Source organism: Lygodium microphyllum, chromosome 11 (genome assembly GCF_053477565.2).
Source record: "Lygodium microphyllum isolate KBCC chromosome 11, Lygodium_microphyllum_v1.1.10, whole genome shotgun sequence".
NCBI lineage: Eukaryota > Viridiplantae > Streptophyta > Polypodiopsida > Schizaeales > Lygodiaceae > Lygodium > Lygodium microphyllum.
The window spans coordinates 92,650,157-92,669,707 of record NC_141145.1 but is presented as its reverse complement, the minus strand read 5'-3'; the positions used below and the strand labels follow the sequence as shown (position 1 = coordinate 92,669,707).

At 40.0% G+C, this 19,551-nt stretch overlaps 1 protein-coding gene across 1 annotated transcript in view; it reads right to left on the bottom strand.

The window, feature by feature from the left end:
• The window catches only part of LOC148029087 (Insulinase (Peptidase family M16) family protein), a 165,513-nt gene extending 148,037 nt beyond the window's left edge, over positions 1-17,476 (bottom strand). The window contains exon 1 of the mRNA XM_087687848.1: positions 17,124-17,476. Within this exon, the coding sequence (XP_087543974.1) occupies positions 17,124-17,314 (191 nt within the window). The 5' untranslated portion in view covers positions 17,315-17,476. The remainder of the gene's footprint in view (positions 1-17,123) is intronic.
• Positions 17,477-19,551: the final 2,075 nt, after the last annotated feature.

The following is a 19,551-nucleotide window of genomic DNA, read 5'->3' as shown; positions in this document are numbered from 1 at the left end:
GCTTTTACGGAGGTTGATCGGGCTTGAGATATTCTAAGACAAGAATTTGAGATGACAGATCTTGGAATCCTACACTTCCTCCTTGGTCTAGAGATTTATCAAATGGCACAAGGCATCTTTATCTCGCAGCACAGGTATGTCTAAGAGTTACTTTCAAAGTTTGGTATGGCCACATGTTAGCCTCTTTATTGCCTTATGGACCCTGAGTCCAAGCTTGTGGCAATAGAAGATCCCCTTTCAGATACTAACTGCTACAGGTGCCTTGATGACTCCCTTATCAGGCTCATCCACACTCAGCCAGATATTTATATTTATGGTGGCTTTGATTTTTTCTTTTATGAAGACTCCTATGCAGGATCATTGGAGGGTGAATGAGAAGGGGGTTACTCTTTCTAGATGGAGAGATTCAGACTAGGCAGGTGATGTGGATTCGAGACATTCAACTATAGGTTATGCCTGCTCCCTTTGATCAGGAACTATCTCTTGGAGTAGCAAGAAGCAGCCTACTATGGCCTTTTCTTCTACAAAGGCTGAGGACCATGTCTTGTGTTTGACGCCTATGGAAAAGTTTGGCTCCATCATATGTTAACAATGATTGGTTTTCCACAGAGAGAACCTACGGAGCTACGCATGGACAACCAGAGTACCCTTGCTCTAGTGAAGAACCCAATGTTTCATGCCCGCACAAAACACATTGACGTTCAGTTTCACTATGTATGTGAGCGGATCGTGGATTCCGAGCTAGCCTTGGCCTACTGTCCCACACAGGACAATGCAGCAAATCTCTTCACAAGGCCTTTGCCCAAGGCTTCTATGCTTCATCATATGAGATTGTTAGGTCTTCAGACACTCCCACGATTTGAGAGGGGATGTAAGCCTGCCCTATTTTACTCATGTCAATCTGTCATCCCTTGGTTGTGAGCTCCTGTTAGAGTTTGACAAAGACATTGGAGCTCTGGCAGTTTAGTACTCATTTCTATGCATTTCCTTCATTTTAGGCACATTTCTTGTGCATTTTCTCTATCGGTCAATTGGATTCCACCTCCTGATAGTACGACTGCCTAGGATATTTTGTCGTTATTTTCTCATTTTTTCTATGTAATTAAATTGCATTTATTGCAATCATATCACCTATTTCAGCAGGTGGGCCAGATTTAGAGGCTTTTTTAGCTGTCCGCCTGTTTTAGAGGAGTTTGGCTATATGTAGTCACAGCCCACACAAGGCTGATCATTTCTTCTTGCAGATTTCAGCACACCCAAGCTCTCAAATACTCTCCAACTTGGTGCTGCCATCATCTCAACCTGATTTGGTTCCCTCACTGATGTCTTGGGCTGCGTGCAAGGACTGATCAGTCCACATCATTGTATTCACCATTCATCTTCAATGAATGCAATATTTCTTCCTTCATTTTCTGCTCTCTCTCTCTCTCTCTCTCTCTCTCTCTCTCTCTCTGTCTCTCTATGTGTTCATGTTCCTTCCATTAAGCACTCACACCCCACCAACTAACTAGAGGTAAGCTAACTAACTCTGGTCCCTAGTGTCACTACTTTTAAATGTCAAGACACTAGATACACAAACATACTAAAGTGACACTTATTAAAGTGTCCACATCACACAAATTATGTCATGGGGACGTGAAATTTTGAGATGCTTTAATCTTGCCAATAACATTTGATTAAGCTATTAATCAAATGTGCAAGTTTGTTAGCACGTGATGCACATGGCAGTTATTTCATGGTAATAGGCCAAGGACCTTGAGAATGCAATGGATGCCAAAAGCAAAAGTTGTAATAAGTTATAACTAATAAGCACTAGGTGGTACTCCACCTCAAATTTGGACCTAGACCAATTTATTGGCCACTAATGTCAATGGTGACATTAGAAACTACACATTAACTAATTAACTAATGCCGGTCTAAGGGCTAATAACTACTCAAAGATACTTGGAAGACAAATTGGCCTAGCCAATTCAATTATTGGCTGGTGAAATTAATTTTTTGAGCACTAGAATAATAAATCAATTAATTTTTACAATTAATATTCTAAAAATTAATTTAAAAAGCTGGATAATGCTGAAAAATGGGATTAGAAGACTGTCACTTGGCAAAACTTGTTGATGCAAGTGGAAAAAACGTTTTTAGGGGATGATGGAGTCTATTCCAACCACTGTGAGAGAAAAGGAGGCTGTTAGAGAGCAAAGAGATACTGGTAATGTGATTTGCAACCACCAAGGATCGGTCCTACAACATGTAACAATAGTTTGGAGCCCTCCAGAAGCAGGTGACAACAGCCCAAGGTTCATCTAGTGTAGATGACAATATATAGGAGGGGGCAGCAATTTTTTTGGTGGTCCTAAGCTATAGCTGACAACTTCCATGGTTGTTTGAGCGGGGCAACAATAGCTTTTCAGCATTCCTCATGATGAAACTCTGAAATTTCTCTCGCTATAATATTCTCTCTCATCCCCCAACGATCTCTCAAGTTATCTCAACATTTTCTAGCAATTTGAGCCATTAGAGGAATAGATTTCAATCAATCTCTACTGTAAATTCTAATTTACAATAAAAATTAGGGTTTGACAGCCACCTCGAGATGTGTGCTAGGGCCTAGGACTTGAATTGTAGCAGCTGAAATTGAGGAATTTCAAGGAGATTCAAGAGGCCAAGGGAAATTGGTTTGGAAGCTTTCTGGTCAGTTTTGACAGCAAGAGGCATTAGTGGAGGAGATCAAAGAATCTCAATTATACTCTTTCCATTTGAAATATAAAATAAAGAAATACTGCAAGGGGCGCCAATTTTGGGACCAATAGGATGTCCAATTTCCAAGATTAAAGTAGTAAAGCATGCATTTTCAGTTTATGTAAATTTTATGCTTGTTGTAATTAGTGCTAAATCAGGTTATTTACCACCCTATCCAAGGAGGAAGGCTAGTTACAAATTACATGGGCATTGGCCAAAATTGACAAATTCTAATACCTCCCTATAGTAACAATGTGATGAAGTATAAAGATCATCAAACACCAAAGGATAATAAGTTTAAAGATTTTCAAAAAGCCTCAAACTTCTCACATGGTAGTGCCTTGGTGAAAATGTTTGCAACATTTTCGTACATGGGTATATGCATCAAGCTGATCTCTCTTGCATAGCATCTCTCTTTGACATAATGGTAATGCACCTCAATGTGTTTCATGTGAGCATGAAACATAGGATTTTGTGCCACTACAATAGCACTCTGGCTATCAGAGAAAATGGGTGTAGAACCCTCCAATGATAAATGTAGATCAACAAACAAAGTACGCAATCATACACATTCCACTCTTGCCATGAAGACTACCTTGCACTCAACCTCACAAGAGGAGATAGCAGCATTGTTTTGGGCTTGAAAGGGGATGTTGAGCTAATTATATGCTGATAAGCCTCTTAAACAGCCCCAAAACATGCTTAATTAATGACAAATCCTAAAATAGCGAGCAGTTCAAGAGAGTTTCTGTGCAAACCCTAATTTGGAAGGCTCCATCTACATCCATAAATAGATAGGCTGCCTACCATTCATCCTATCCCTTTTGTGCAAGTATCTTGCATTCACATGTAGATCTCTGCCATCAACCTTCCTCCACATGGCTGTCTAGCCATTGCGACTGATGCCACCACTCTGTCTACTGCTCCAACTCCTAGCGATTGTCTTCCAGCTACCGCCCGCTGCCCGATGGCCACCATCCTACTGTCGTCTTTGGTGTCCATTGACCATTGCTAGCCTCTCCAACACCTATTCCTACCTACATTTGTTTCCCCAACACCTAGTGTCCAGTTTCTCCCTCTAGCAGCTCCTTCCACTATTTTGTTCTATAGTCTGGGCTACCGCCTACATCATCCTTCATCAAATTTGCTGATGCCTAGTGCTCTTTTGCCTTGAGTGATCAACATCTTTATCTTTCTTGCTCTACGACGTCTCTGACTGGCAATTACAGCACTTGGGATCCTTCTGTAGTGGACATCACACTCTGACACTCTACTGCTCTACCCTTGAGCACTCTGCACACTCTTACATTCATCTACTACATTGATTCGTTCACTTCAGAGTTCTTCTCTCTCTATTTGTGTTTGTGTTTTTGAGTTTTGTGTTTTGCATTTAGGTTTGTGTTTTGCACATTTATGTCTTTGTATTTCTATTGTGGTTGTACACTCTGTACTTCCTCAGTGCAAACCGTAGCAATTTCTTCAAACCGGTCAGCCACCATCATAGTCAACACTATTCTCAAATCCAAAGTGCATGTCTAACTTGTCAGCTAGATTTTCATCTTCAAGCCCACCTCTTCTTTATATAGACATTCAAGGTTGCAAGCTCAGTCTACATCCGCAAGTTGCCCCCCCTAATGAGGCAACCGCAGAGGCCCACGCAACACAACCTTGTGGCTCTCCAACTGCTTGAATTGTGAACAATGGAGCCAAGTATCACATGGCCTCCTTCAAAGATATCTTCATCTCCTAACACTTGATCCCTACAACTGCGAATATCCAATGTGAAATAACTCCTCGAACAAGATCCAGGGTCTCATTTGTATCAAGTTTGGTACTAACATAGGCCTTGATCTTGCTTCATTGGATGATGTGTCCCCTAGATCATTGGGGTGACTCTATTATCCATCCAGCTGCTTTGCCTTGGGGTGAGCAATTTTCTTTACAGTAATTGAGGTCCCTCTAAGTTTCATTAACTTCAAATCCTAGCCATTATTAGGGAGCCTATGAATGATAGTATCTCTACCACTTCCATTTCCAACACCTTAAGAACAACTCTCTTAATGAGTTGTCACACCATCAAATGCTTGAGGGGCATCCATACCTCAAACTATCCAACGACATTTCTAAAGCTTATCAACTCAAGAAACAACACCACATACCATTTCCTTTGTGGGCTACTCTTCTAAGGCTAAAGCATACCGATTGTTTGATCCCAAAACAAACGGAGTCATTACACGAAAACATGTCATCTTTGACGAGAAGGATATTGTGCAGCCCGCTACACTAGCTTCTAAGCCAATTCCTCAATCTACATTACTTGAGATAGTGTTGTTTGAGTCTGGTCTACTACCCGCTCTTGACCCACCTGCAAAGACTTAAGATCCCAAGTCCCTCCCAAGTCCCAAGGACCTATTACCTCATTGGTACTAGCAAATCATATAGAATTCTTTGAGATCCTTCCATCAGATTCCATCCAAAAGGGATCTAAAAAATCTGCTAGGCCCAAACCTTCTACTTCATTTCCATCTCTCCAAGTTACATAGCATATTTTGAGCTGAATAATTGGCAAGAGGATCTATAGTATCCCCAATGGCGAAACGCCAAGGAAAAGGTGCTTGAGTCTGTTGATCCAAACGAAACCTAGACTTTGCTAGATCATAGGAGCCACAAGAAGGTCATTGGGACTAAGTGGATTTTTCACATTAAAATGAAAGCTAATGGAACCTTGAACAAGCACAAGGCTCGCCTTGTGATACAAGGATTTAAACAAAAGCAAGGAATTGACTATAAAGAGACCTTTGCATCGACTGTGCAATTGGTATGATTCCATTTGTTAGCTAGAATAGCCGCTCATCACAACTAGCTAATTGACCAAATGGATATCAAATGTGCCTTCCTAAATGGTTATTTGGAGGAGGAAGACTCTATGGAGCAGCATTCCAAGTATTGTCTTTCAAAACATGAAAATAAGGTCTTTTCGCTTGCAAAAAGCTCTTTGTGGGCTGAAGCAAGCACTGCATTCCTAGTTTCATGGGATGGATTAGTTCCTTTGGACTCATGAATTCTTTTCTATCCCTTATGAACCAAACCTTTAGATAAACACCACTTTAGATAGTGTCAACAATTTTCTTGTTACATGTTGATGACCTGTTGCTCACATGCTTAGATTCTACCACCATTGTAAATATAAAGGCCAAGCTCTATTCTACACATCCTGAACAATACATGCAACATGAAATTTCAACTGCAGAAGGTGTCACCCAAGATGGAAGAATGTCATAGCAGTCTAGAACAGGTCAAATCAGCAGCAAAGTGTGATAAATGCAAACTTGCGGCAATAGAAAACCGCACTACAAGACCTAACACAGATGTCTCGAGGATGCAATGGAAGTGTGAGAAACTACTGTGAGAGACTACAAAAACACAAACATGGAAAAGAAACACTGCAAAGAACAAAGAACTCAATAGGAGGAGAATGCTCGGGAAATGGAATCCATATACCAAGGCACAAGACAATACCAACTCGCACTATGAGTCACTAGCAAGGAGCACTCCCTCTCTCCACCAAGGAAGCAAGTTGGTGAATGAAAGATGAGAGAGCCTGCCTGTTTATAAACAAGCCCCAAACATGAACAAGTCAGCCAGCCCGATAGGCACCCAATAAAATAGGTCAACCAATAAAATGTTGGTGCCAAAAAATAAGGTAGCCAATCGATCTCACATTTACTTTTGGTGGCCTTAATAATAAAAAGGTTGTAGTGACGGGTTAGGCACGAAGATCGAGACAGTCAATCGTTACGCGCAGCGAGAGACAAAGAGAGTGAGAGAGAGCAGAGCAAAGAGTGAGCACGTTTTTAGGAACAATGACGAGTGTGTACCTTTAGGTTTTTTTAGGTAGATATATATATGTAAGTACAAGTGCTAAGGGTGTGTTCACATCCGAGCACATTTAAAGTCACATGGCCCTTTATTCCCAACAACCTCCCACCTAAAGGCAATGTGCCTTAAGAGGAGAAAAGAATCATCTAAGTCTAGTATGTACAAAGCTGAAATGCATATATCTATCCAACTCCCATCATCTATCGGCAATGAGCAAACCGCTCTGCTAGAAGACCCTTCGAGAGAAGGTCCGCAGCAGGATTATCATCTATATGCACTTTGACAAGCTCAATGCTCTTGCTATCAAGTACATCTCTAATGAAGTGGTACTTCACCTATATGTGCTTTGTCTTTGCATGAAAGACAGGATTCCGTGCTAGCATGATAGCACTCTGACTATCACAATGGAAAACAGGTAACTCTATGATGCCAAGCTCTCCCACCAAACGTGAAAGCCATAAAGCCTCATTGCATGCCTCAGTGGCAACCACATACTCTACCTTTGTAGTAGACAATGCAACACACTTTTGTAGCTTGGAGATCCAAGAGACTGCTCCTCTTGTGAAAGTAAACACATACCCAGAAGTGGACTTTCTGCAGTCCGCATGACCAACATAGTCTGCATCCGTAAAGCCAACAACAGATGCCTTCTACTTCCCAAAGCAGATGCACGACTCCTTTGTGCCTTTGAGGTATCTCATAATACCTTTCACTGCATCCCAATGCTTCTTGCCAGGGGTTGCCATGTATCTGCTAACCACTCCCACTGCAAAGGCAATGTCAAGACATGTAGCAACCATAGCATACATCAAACTGTCAACAGCTCAAGCATATGGTATCTTGGCCATTTCAACCTTCTCATCATCAGATGTAGGTCAATCCTCTGCACTGAGTTTCACGTATGGAGGCAGTGGAACCCCAATCATTCCCCCCCCCCCTTCCATATTGAATCGCTGCAAAACCTTGGAGATATACTTTTGCTGAGATAAATAGAGTAAGCTTGTTGACCTATCTCTTAGTATTCGTAGGCCAAGAATGTGATTTGCATCACCAAGATCCTTCTTGTCAAAGCTGCCATGAAGACTTTGCTTCAATGAATCCAAGGCATGAGTATCCCTGCCAGCAATCAGCATGTCATCAACATACAAAACCAAGATAATCAGGCTGCCATCTTTGCCTTCTTGGTGTACAAGCAGTGATCCACTTGACTATGAAAGCCTTGAGACTGCATGAATGTATCAAATTTATGATATCATTCTCTTGATGCTTGTTTCAGCCCATACAAACTCCTTTTGAGTTTACATACCATCTTCTCTTTCCCTTTTTCCGCAAGCCCTTCAGGCTGCTGCATATATATATCTTCATGCAGATCACCATGTAAAAATGCAATCTTTACATCCATCTGTATGAGTTCCATATCCTCAACTGCAACCAATCCCAAAATGGTTCTCAATGTAGTCATCTTGACTATATGAGAGAAAATCTCATCAAAGTCAATTCCATGCTTCTGCTTGTACCCCTTTTGCAACCAATCTTGCTTTGTACTTTGGTGAGAAACTAGAAGTGACCTTCATCTTGTAAACTCATTTGCATGAAAGGGTTTTCTGCCCTTTAGGCAACTGTAACAAGTCCCAAGTGTCATTTTTCTCAAGAGATTCCATCTCTGACAACATGGCTTTATATCATTTCTTGCTGTCCAATCTGTCCATTGCTTCCTTGAAGCAAGACGGTTCACCACAGTCTATCAACATGACATAATCAGCCACATTGTTTGCACTGGGAACAGATCTGTCAGGTTGTCTAGTAGCCCTAGACGATTTCCTAACCCAATGATCATTGTTTGCTGGCTGTTCCTGCAAATTTCCATTTTCAGCATGCTGTCTTGGCATTTCAACCTACAAATCAGCATTAACAGCTCGTTGTCATGGCTGTTCCTGCACATGTAGTAGCTCATTATCATGGGCAATAGCTAGCTGATCATTTCCAACACCATTTTCTGCATTTACAGATTCATTTACAGCAGGTATTTGCTACTGTACAGCAGGCACATTTTGCTGTCCAAAATGTATTTCTTCCCGGAATACAACCCTATGGACCTCCTCAATCTTTTTAGGCTGTTTGTGCATGCGATCTTCCCAGAAGATAACACCATTGCTGCGTACTACTTTCCTTTTCTCGGGATCCCACAATTTATATCCCATTTCACCCTCATCACCATATCCTAGGAAAATGCATTTACAAGACTTTGGCTCAAGTTTGCTGCGTTTTTCTTAACGAATGTGCACAAAAGCCTCGCAACCAAACACTTTCAAATGAGCATATAAAGTTGACTTGCCCGACCACGCTTGTTGTGGAACTCCCCCCTCCCAAAGACCTATTTGGTGACCGAGTAATTAAGTCAACGGCTATCATAACAGCCTCTACCCAAAAACCATGGGGTAATGCAGCTTGAGACAGCATCGTACGAACCTTATCCTGTATGGTCCGATTCATACGCTCTACAAAAGCAACATGAGACAGCATCGTACAGACCTTATCCTGTATAGTTCGATTCGTACGCTCTGCAACTCCATTTTGGGGCGGATTATGAGGGCCAGTGAGCTCCCCCTTTATCCCTTTGCTGTCACAAAATCCCTGAAAAGCCTTGGACACATATTTCCCACCATTGTCAGGGCGAAGACACTTAAGTGTCTTATCAATCTGATTTTCAACCAATGCCAAGAATTTTTTGAACTTGTCAAGCACTTCATCCTTTCTACGAATAGGATAAACTCACATCTTTCATGTAGCATCGTCGACAAAGGTGACAAAATATTTCTTTCCCCCTAGAGATAATCCTGGCATCTAACATACATCTGAATATACTAACTGTAGAGGAGAAGATTTCAAAGAAAGAGACTTTTTATGAGATGTTTGTGCATGTTTACCATAAATACAATGATCACAATGCTCAAAATCAGCATAATGAAGACAAGGCAAGTAACCCAAACGAGAAAGCACTTTCATTCATGTTTGACTCATGTGCCCCAACCGGCCATGCCACAAAGAAACACTTGGCTGCTTGGTCATGGCAACAACATGGTCATGAACACTAGATACATGAAGTGGATACAAGGTATATGTAACTCCATTTTGGGGTGGATTATGAGGGGGAGTTAGCTCCCTCTTTATCCCTTTGCATCACAAAATGCCTGAAAGGCATTGGACACATATTCCCCACCATTGTCAGAGCGAAGACACTTAAGTGTCTTATCTGTCTGATTTTCAGCCAATGCCAAGAATTTCTTAAACTTGTCAAGCTCTTCATCCTTGCTACGAATAGGGTAAACCCTTACTTTCCGTGTAGCATCATCGACAAAGGTGACAAAATATTTCTTTCCTCTTAAAGATAATTTTGGCATTTGGCATACATCCAAATGTACTAACTCTAGAGGAGAGGATTTCAAAGAAAGAGACTTTTTATAGACTTTTTTGCATGTTTGCCATAAATGCAATGATCACAGTGCTCAAAATCAGCATAACGAAGACAAGGCAAATAACCCAAACGAGAAAGCACTTTCATTCCTGTTTGACTCATGAGCCCCAACCGGCCATGCCACAAAGAAACACTTGGCTGCTCGGTCACAGCAACAACATGGTCACGCACACTAGATACATGAAGTGGATACAATGTATCACTCTTGCAACCTCTAACAATAACCTTAGATTCCTTACAGATCTTCCATTTTCCATCACTAAAGGTGGTATGAAAACCATCATCGTCTAGCTGCCCTGTGCTAATCAAGCTCTTCTTGAGCTGAGGTACATGCCGTACATGTTGAAGTGTAAAGATAGAGCCATGCTGAAACTGTAACTGCACACTGTCAATACCTGCAATCTCACATGCATAGTTGTCCCCAAGATGGACAACACCATGTCGACCCCTTGTATAGGCATAGAACCACTCATGATGAGGGGTGACATGAAAGAAAGCACTTAAATCAAGAATCCAGGTATGCATGTCATCATATGTATCTGCATATAAAGCATGTGCGCCAAAGTGTGAAGAGACAAAGAGTACGTCACTCCCACTATCATTGTCATGAGTGACTACATTCACCTCTTCAATTTTTACACTGCTCTTCTTAGGCTGACGGTCCTTTTTCTCTTCCTTGCTATCATCTGTCTTCTTGCATTTTCCTTTCTCTTTCTTCCATTTATAGCAATCACGTTTAAAGTGACCCTTCTTGCCACAATGATGGCATTCAACGTCTTTGCCACGTGATTTATTATATCCCTTGCTATCATACTTGCCTTTCTGTTGTGATCTTCCCCTAGTATGCAAAGCACTAGAAGACTTCTTGGATGCATTATTCTACCAATTCATTTCTTCCATGAGTAGAGCACTCTCTATATCAGCATACAAAAGGATCATATTAGAATTGCTCATAGCAGTCCTAAATGTATCCCAACTCTCTGGTAGAGTGCAAAGCAAGAAAGTAGCCTTAAATTCCTCATCAATACTTCAAGGCAACCAGCTGGCTGAAAATGGAATTAAACTCACTCAAGTGAGTAGGCATTGCTATACCCTCTTTCATAAGCAAATCCATAAGCTTTTTCAACCAATACACTTTGCTTCCAACACTCTTTTGTGCATATAGTTCTTCCAATCTAGTCCATATAGCATATGCAGAATCCAAACCTTCAATGTTGAACAGCAAGGCATCAGAAATCGATAGCTCTATGGTTGAGTGTGCAAGCTCATTTAACTCATCCCAATCGTCCTATTCCATATCTGCACGCTTTGCCCCTTGTGTTTTAATCGGCTTTGCCTACTTCTTTTGCAACAGGATATTGTAGCACTGCTTTTGCCAAACTGCAAAGTTATGTGCTCCTTCAAGCTTCTTTATGTGCATCAGATTACTGCTGTCATTGCTGCCAGCCAAGATTTTCAGCCCAAATGTGACCAAAAAATCAGCAAATGCAGGCCCAAAACTGTCACCCAAGTGACCAAGGTACAAACAAGTACCAACCAACAATAAATGACCATGCAAGAAGCACAGATTTCAGATCTGTAAATAAATTTTCAGAAGCACCAAACCATGTGCTACAGCATTCCACAACTGATTACAGCTGTTCCAAGGGCATATGCATCACATTACATGAGAAATCCCAAATTTTAGCTGCAATTTCTGTTGGACATGTACCCATGAGCATAAAATTTGACACGGACAGTCAAAAGCCCCAAAATTTTGCGCTCAAAGCATCAACCACACATTTGCATTTTCTCTATTATGCATAGAACAGGCCAATTTTGCCAAAATAGAGCAATTTCAGCAAAAACCCCAAATTTTATCAAGTGTTCATGTCCAAATTGCATGGAATTCAACCTGCATGTACATAAAGTGACCAAATGCTGCATAGATTTTGCCCAAACTGCAAAAGCCCCAAATTGCACGGGGTCCAATGTACATCAATGTCGAGAAATTGGGTAAATTTCAGCCCAATTTGTGCATGTACATGAAAAGCCCCAAATGTCAGGGACAAAATGTCACAAATTCCTGCAATTTCTGAGACAAATTTGTTTGTCCTGCATCACATTCCCCAAATCTGGGAAAAGCCCCAAATCTTCTGGACCACAGTTGCACAAATTTGGCCTTTTCTGCCTAGCGCACGAAACCTTGTCAAGAAAGGGGGGTAGAAGTTGAATTATTTTCTGTTTTTTCTTTTTTTTTTTACGATTTTGAAAAAAAAAATTGACCGGGGGAGGGTCCATTGACCCATGGGGCGGGTCACGCGACCTGACATCGTCTACGCTTGCTCGCGACGAAGCCGTCATCGCATGCACCTACCCGCCACGAGCCCTTCGTCGCAACTGTTGCCCAACACACTAGCGCATAGTTGCTGCTCCCCGCAGACGTCACTTGCGGATGTCGCTTGCGCTGCCCACTGGTCCCATCCATGAGCCCCGCTGCTGCCCATCACGCCCACTTGTCCACGCTGGACCTGTTGTCGCCTATTGGACCTGCCGTGATCCTACCTGCCTCAACCGATTGCTTGACTATTTACAGACGTTCTTGGCCTGCGTCTGCAACCTAGAACTGCTACTCATTTCCTGTCTGCCGACGGTCACACACTCAGTACCTGCCTTTGACCTCGGGAAGCGTGCACTCTGCGCTCTAATAACAGTTTGTAGTGACGGGTTAAGACACGAAGATCGAGACAATCAGTCATTACACGCAACGAGAGATAGAGAGAGTGAGAGAGAGCAGAGCAAAGAGTGAGAGCACATTTTTAGGTACAATGACGAGTGTGTACCTTTAGGTTTTTAGATAGAGATATATATGTGTAAGTACAAGTGCTAAGGGTGTGTTCACACCCGAGCACATTTAAAGGCACAAGGCCTTTATTCCCAACAAAGGCCTGAAAATCTTCTATTAATTTTATGTATGTACATAATCCGTTCCTAGATTTTGATGAGTTGATCTCTCTTATGCTTACTGAAGAGATTAATATGCATGATAAATCATCAAAAAGAAGTGGTGGACAAGTCCAGACATTCTACTCAAGTTTAGGAAGGGTACAAGTGCTCTTCAAAAGATCATGGTATGAGATGTGTTAGCAATAACTAGTAAAACAGGTTAAATCAATAGTTTGGTGATATACAAGTTCCAAGAGGCCATAGTAATATTAGAGGCAAGGGAGCTCTAGACGAAGAGTGGATGGCAAAATAAAGGTTCTAATAATTCAAGCATCATCTATCATTATTGTGAAAAAAAATGTCATATTGCAGCCCATTGATTTGATAAGAAAGATAAGAAAATGTCATATTGCAACCCATTGATTTGATAAGAAAGATAACATTACAAGTGGTAAATTACAACAATGAAATTATGCATCATCTTCAAGGCAAAATGATGATAAAAATAAGCATTTATTTGTTATGCAACATATGATGAATATTGTTACAAAAAAGTGAACAAGTGATAATGCATGGTGTGTTGATTCATACGACCAACCATGCTGAATGGTTTAGAGATGTAGGATTTACAAAGTCCAAGATATATAGAGACAAGTAATGATTCATGCCACTCAATCTCACATATTGGACAAGTTTCTTTGTCCTTGTATAATGCTCAGACACAGTGTTTGTCTAATGTACTGTACCTTCCATTACAAAAAATTTAGTATCTATTGGTCAAATGGTAGAGCAAAGGTTGCAAGTCAAATTTAATACAAAGGGTTGTTTTGTGAAAGACTTAGAAAATAAGTACAAGTTGATTGCAAACGGAAGTAAAGTTAGCTGAATGTTTACCTTGGATGCTAGAATTTACGCTATAAATGTTGTATGTATGCTGAAGGCAAAGATATGGTTAGAAACATTGAAATATGGCACAAATGTATTGGGCATGCAAATGTGCAAAGGTTAAAACTAATGTAGTCCAAAGGGTTAGTTATAGGTTTGCATGCATTTAGATGAGCATACAAATGTTTGAAAACCTACACAAAATGTTTCTCTTGATGCCAACAAGTATTTTATTACATTTATTAATGAGATAGAAACAAGCGTCAAAGTTAAGTGCTTGAGACTAAATAGAGAGGGAGAATAACTAATTAGCTTAGTCACTTTTTAAGGTTTCATGCTATAAAGCAGTAATTTACATACAAGTATACCATAACAAAATGAGATTGCAGAAAGTAAAAACAAAGACATTACAAAAGTCACATGGGCATTAATAGCTTAAAAATATATGCCAATGTATTTTTGCTTGAAAGTTGTTCATATTACTCTATATATTATGAACAAGACTCCCACAACTACAATTCATGGTATGACCATGCTTTACAAGAAGAAAGCCCGATGTATTTCACTTAAAAGTGTTTGGTTGTATTAGATATGTTCATGTGCCTAATGAGTTTAGGAAATTTTGAAACCAAACATTGAAAATCCTTATTGGATACTCTACTAAGCAAAAAAGGTACCACTATTATAGCCCTATCATACGAATGGAGTTTAGAGTGAGCAAGGACGTTTTTTTATAAGATGAGCAATTGGTATGCATCTAGTGGAGATGCATTAGATGATCATCATCATCATAATAGTTATGTGCAAACAAAAAAGCAAGAATCACAGATCCTTAGTCGACCAGAGACATCATCTGATAGTAGATCTACAAAATCAATCCTTGATTTGGGAGACTAAGGAGCAATCCCACATATTGAAGTACATCTAGTAGTATTGCAAGTAATAATAAGGCCAAAAAAAGTGTCAAATGATAAATGATACATCTATTAGTCATTCAGTTCTTAATGGAGACTCTAGTTGGTCAAAGAGTTTGGATGATGAACTTCGTATTCCTTTACTCGAAACACCTGGTATACAAAGAGTACGTGGTAATGTGAAGGCTCCATTAAGTGATCCAATGCTACACAAGTCTAAAAAGGTAAGATACCCTATTAAAAAATTTGGTTTTGAGAGTTTTAGAGCTGACCGTTATGCTTACATGGTGACAATCGTTAAGGATGTCGAGTCTACTTATTTTGAGAAGGCTATTGGTCATGCTTACTGGGATGTAACAATGGATCAAGAAATGATTGCATCAGAGGTAAACAAGACTTGGGATCTAGTGCCACTGCCTAAGGGCAAGAAAGCAATTGGTTGTAAGTTAATCTATAAAATTAAGCATAATGCAGATGGTTCTATTAGCAAGGTATAAAGCCACACTAGTTGCAAAAGGCTATTATGCTCAAATATATAACATAAACTATAAAGAGACATTCACTCTAGTTGCTAGGATAGTAATTGTTACATGTGTGATTGCTTTGGTAACAACCAGAGGTTGGACTTTGAAGCAAATGGATGTGAAGAATATTTTCTTGCATGGTGATTTACAAAAAGAAGTGTATATGGATAAACTAGTAAGTTATAAGGATTTGGACCATCCCACATATGTGGCCAATGAAGGTGCTCTATGGGTTGAAGCAAGCACCTAGAGCATGGTCTGACGAGATCGGAGAGTATCTTGTTAACATAGGTTTTTATGTTTTTTATATTGATTACTCACTTTACAAGAGAAAGAGAGATATAGGGTTGGTTGTTATAGTCATCTATGTGGATGACTTGATTATTACAAGTGAGAGTGGCAATGGAATTGCTGACATCAAGGGCCTTTTGAACCACAAGTTTGAGATAAAGGATCTCCATGACATCCCAAGCATCCATGTGCCGCAACCCATAGAAATAATATCATCCTAGGTTTGAAACTATCATCAAATTTCCTTCAAAATTTGGATAAGCAAAGCAAAAAAATGCTAAATCTGTACTAGTGCTAGCTGATAGCTAAGATTGCTCAATCAACAGTTTCTTGGTCATTTCTCGCATATAGCCCATCATCATCGCATTAAGGAAGAAACTCTTCATAAATACTTTGACCAATTAACTAAAAGGAATAGGGGCTAAGAATTTCAAACACAAACTTGAAAATCACATTGACCAAGCCTCTCAATGTACATATTTGATGCACTTTGTAACCCAAACACAACATTTCACCTTGTCAACAACCTTTAGTCAAAGTTGTAACTTGGCAAGCTCCTTGGACCTTCAATAGTTAGTGCCTTGTAGCTTTTCCTTACATTTTGATAAAGTAATCCAAAGGCAATAAGGTTCTAACCTTAACTTTCACCTTCATTGTTAGTTTTTATAATGTTTGCATCATCAAAATCCCCCTGATCATATTATGGCTTCTTTGGTTATAATTTGAATCAATCTTGCATTTGGAAAGCTACATCTCTATGTTGATACCATTCTCAAATCCACATGGAAAACCATTGTTATAGCTGTGGCTATCACTTCAAAGACAGCTAAACAATGGTGAAATCCAGTATTCTCTAATAGGGATAAAAGCAGCATTCACTGTCTGCAACCGTTTTGCAGCTGTGGAGAATAGTGTTGAACATTTGTATTGCAGCTGTAAAAACTACAGCTGAATAGTACAGATGGATGCTGCACAATACTGCAGCTGACTGGCCAACAGAAAGTTAATGACGATTTCCTCTTGTGTTCATTCTTTTAACACAGGTCAATAACCTTTCTCACAACTGCATGAGCAGTGCCTCTGGCCAGTTTAGATACCACGTATATGATCAAGCACACAGTAAAAGTGGCACTGCATGTACAACTGAACGACAATCTGAGCTGGCCAAGGAAAACCAAGAGCACTTTCAAGATTGCATGCCATGGAACAGCAAACAAAAAGCTTGAATATCAAGCGCACAGTCAGAGTGGCACTGCATATACAATCAAACATCAATCGGAGCTCAATAGCAGTTTCAAGATTGCATGTAGTCTGACAGCAAACAAAAAGCTTGCATTGAAACTTTACTCGACAAAACACATTCCGAGAGTGCAGGACCCAGTCTATGTACAAACCTATTGTTAGGAACTAGAAGTGTAAGGGCAATTCTAATGATCCATCACCAAGGATTGGAAGCATAAAAGGCTAAGATTATTGGAACTGAACTCTTACCTGAGCATAGGATTTGCAAACTTGATTCTTGCTTCTCTGGAGGCCTTCTTGGAGCAAACTCTGCGCTCAAGCGGCGACTGTGCCCGGCAGGACAGGGTTTTGGTGTGAGAGCAGATGAAGCGACGGTCGTCATTGCCACTGCTGGGGAGGTGAGAGAGGTGGAGGGGGCCATCAATGGCGGCCTTCGCCATGGAAACAATGGAAAATCCCTCTCTCTCTCTCTCTCTCTCTCTCTCGCTCGCTGTGTCTGTGTGAGAGAGGTAGAAAGGCCCTGTAAATGCACCGAACGTTGCGGGGGCAGAACACAATCCTTATTTTTTTGTTGCAACAGAGGCCTGTCTTTGCCAACGTGGCAACACCAAGGTCCTAGTAGAATATCTTTTGGAGAAGGCGGTCAAGCGAGTGGCACAAAAATCTTCCATATCGCATTTTGCTTCTACGCCGTAATAATAATATCCTTGCCCTCACTTCCCAAAAACAATCCACCCTTGCCAATGGGGCCCTAGCCTCGTGGTTTGAGCGTGGGTTGAGTATTATGGGTGTGTAAGTTCAAAGCCTATGCTTCACTTCCCCGATAACGTAAATCATTACAAGATTTTCTTCTTTTACATGTAGCATTGTGTTTCTACATAGTCATAATACCATTGTCACCTACGCTCAAGAGCACATCACCTGCATGCCCAATCTATTCTATCAAGAGGGAACCTCATTACAAGCTTGTTGTTGCACTATAGAAGAAGATAAAGCCACGATTCAATAACATTGGTCTCAATGCAAACATTTCCATCAGGCTTGCCCTCTTTGGTGACCACCTCAACACAAACCCCAAGACACTAGCTTTGTGGAATCTCACAAGAGATGTGGTAATATCTAATGTTTGCAGAGTTAGAAATAGTGCCTAAAAGTCCTAGTCCCAAATGTAGACAGGCTTTTTGAGAGGTACTTTAAGAGAACTACTACATTAACTTAAGAAACAAAACAACTATGCTTATCCTTACAAACTAGGTTTTGGGCTACTTGGCAACACCAAAGTCTAATGGGTCTGCTACCTCTATTGCACTTTAACAATGTTGTATACATCTTCATGATATAAATATGTTATTCTACTCACACTAGCAATATTCTTACCCTTGCTTTTCAAAAAATAATTGCCAATAGCATATATTGTGTAGTCAAAGCACTGCTTTGTGCTAGATTTTCTTCTTTCTTTTTCCCTTATGTTAACATTTTTTAATAATGCAATTTATATTGATAAGAAATATAAGAAATAATAATTCTTAGCTTATTAGTTTCACTTAATCTTGATGGTTGATGCAAGAATAAGTTAAAAAGTGAGCCACTTAACTCAAGGTACCTAAGGATTGTTTTTAAAAGAATAATCATTTTGTCATTTTTACCATTGTAATAACAAATAGGTGTCCTAACATGGAATGGTAAAAATTTAGAAAAACATGAAATACATTAACCTTAATTCCACTTTCCATACAACTAACATTGTAAAGTAATAAATAATGAATTGTAATTAAATAATTACAAAAAAGCATGAACTTATGAGAGTCAATTGATTTGTTTTAGGACTAGTAAGACATGTGTAGTTAGGCTTGTAGCGAATTTTATTTTGAATGTAGTCATGAATATTTCATGCATGTTCACTTAATAATCCTGTGCTTGAAGACAAGCAACTAAGATAGCATTTCCTTGTTTTAAGATGTGCACCGGTAACAAAGCACTTACCATCAAATGAAGTGAATAAAATTTGAGTATCTTTCTCACTAGAGATTAATATTATCCTCTTAGCAAACAATACCTTGCAAAAGAGAAGACAACCAAGTCTTCTAGTGATTGTTTTCCAAAATCGAAAAGAGATGAGTTGAGAAGATAGCAAAGGACCATTAAGAGAGTTTTAGGTGAGTTAAGGCAATAAAGATCATTTAATGCCTTATTTAGGCGGGTTTGCACACATGATAACCCCCTTACCATGTAGGCCTTTACTCTCTCATGCAAGTGTAGAAACAATGGTGATCCATAAGATACCATGCAAGCTAAGAAGGTGAGTTGGAATGTTGAGGCAATGGATATGGATTTTCTCTCTACTGCTCGATGTGATGAGGTGGATATTAGAGAAATGGAGAAACTAGTGTATAGGGAGCTCAAAGTTTTCTTTGTGAAGAAGAAGGGCCGAGTTTGCGACAAGAAGAAGATCCATTGTCCCCTAATTGTGTTTTCCCTTCAATGTATTTAGCAACACCCATATCAAGAAACAAGTGGATAGGGAGCTCAAATATTTCTCTAAGAAGAAGAAGGGCCAAGTTTAGGACAAGAAGAAGATCCATTGTGCCCCAATTGTGTTTTCCCTTCAATGTATCTAACAACACCCATATGGAGAAACAAGTGTAGAAGGAGCTCAAAACTTTCTCTAAGAAGAATA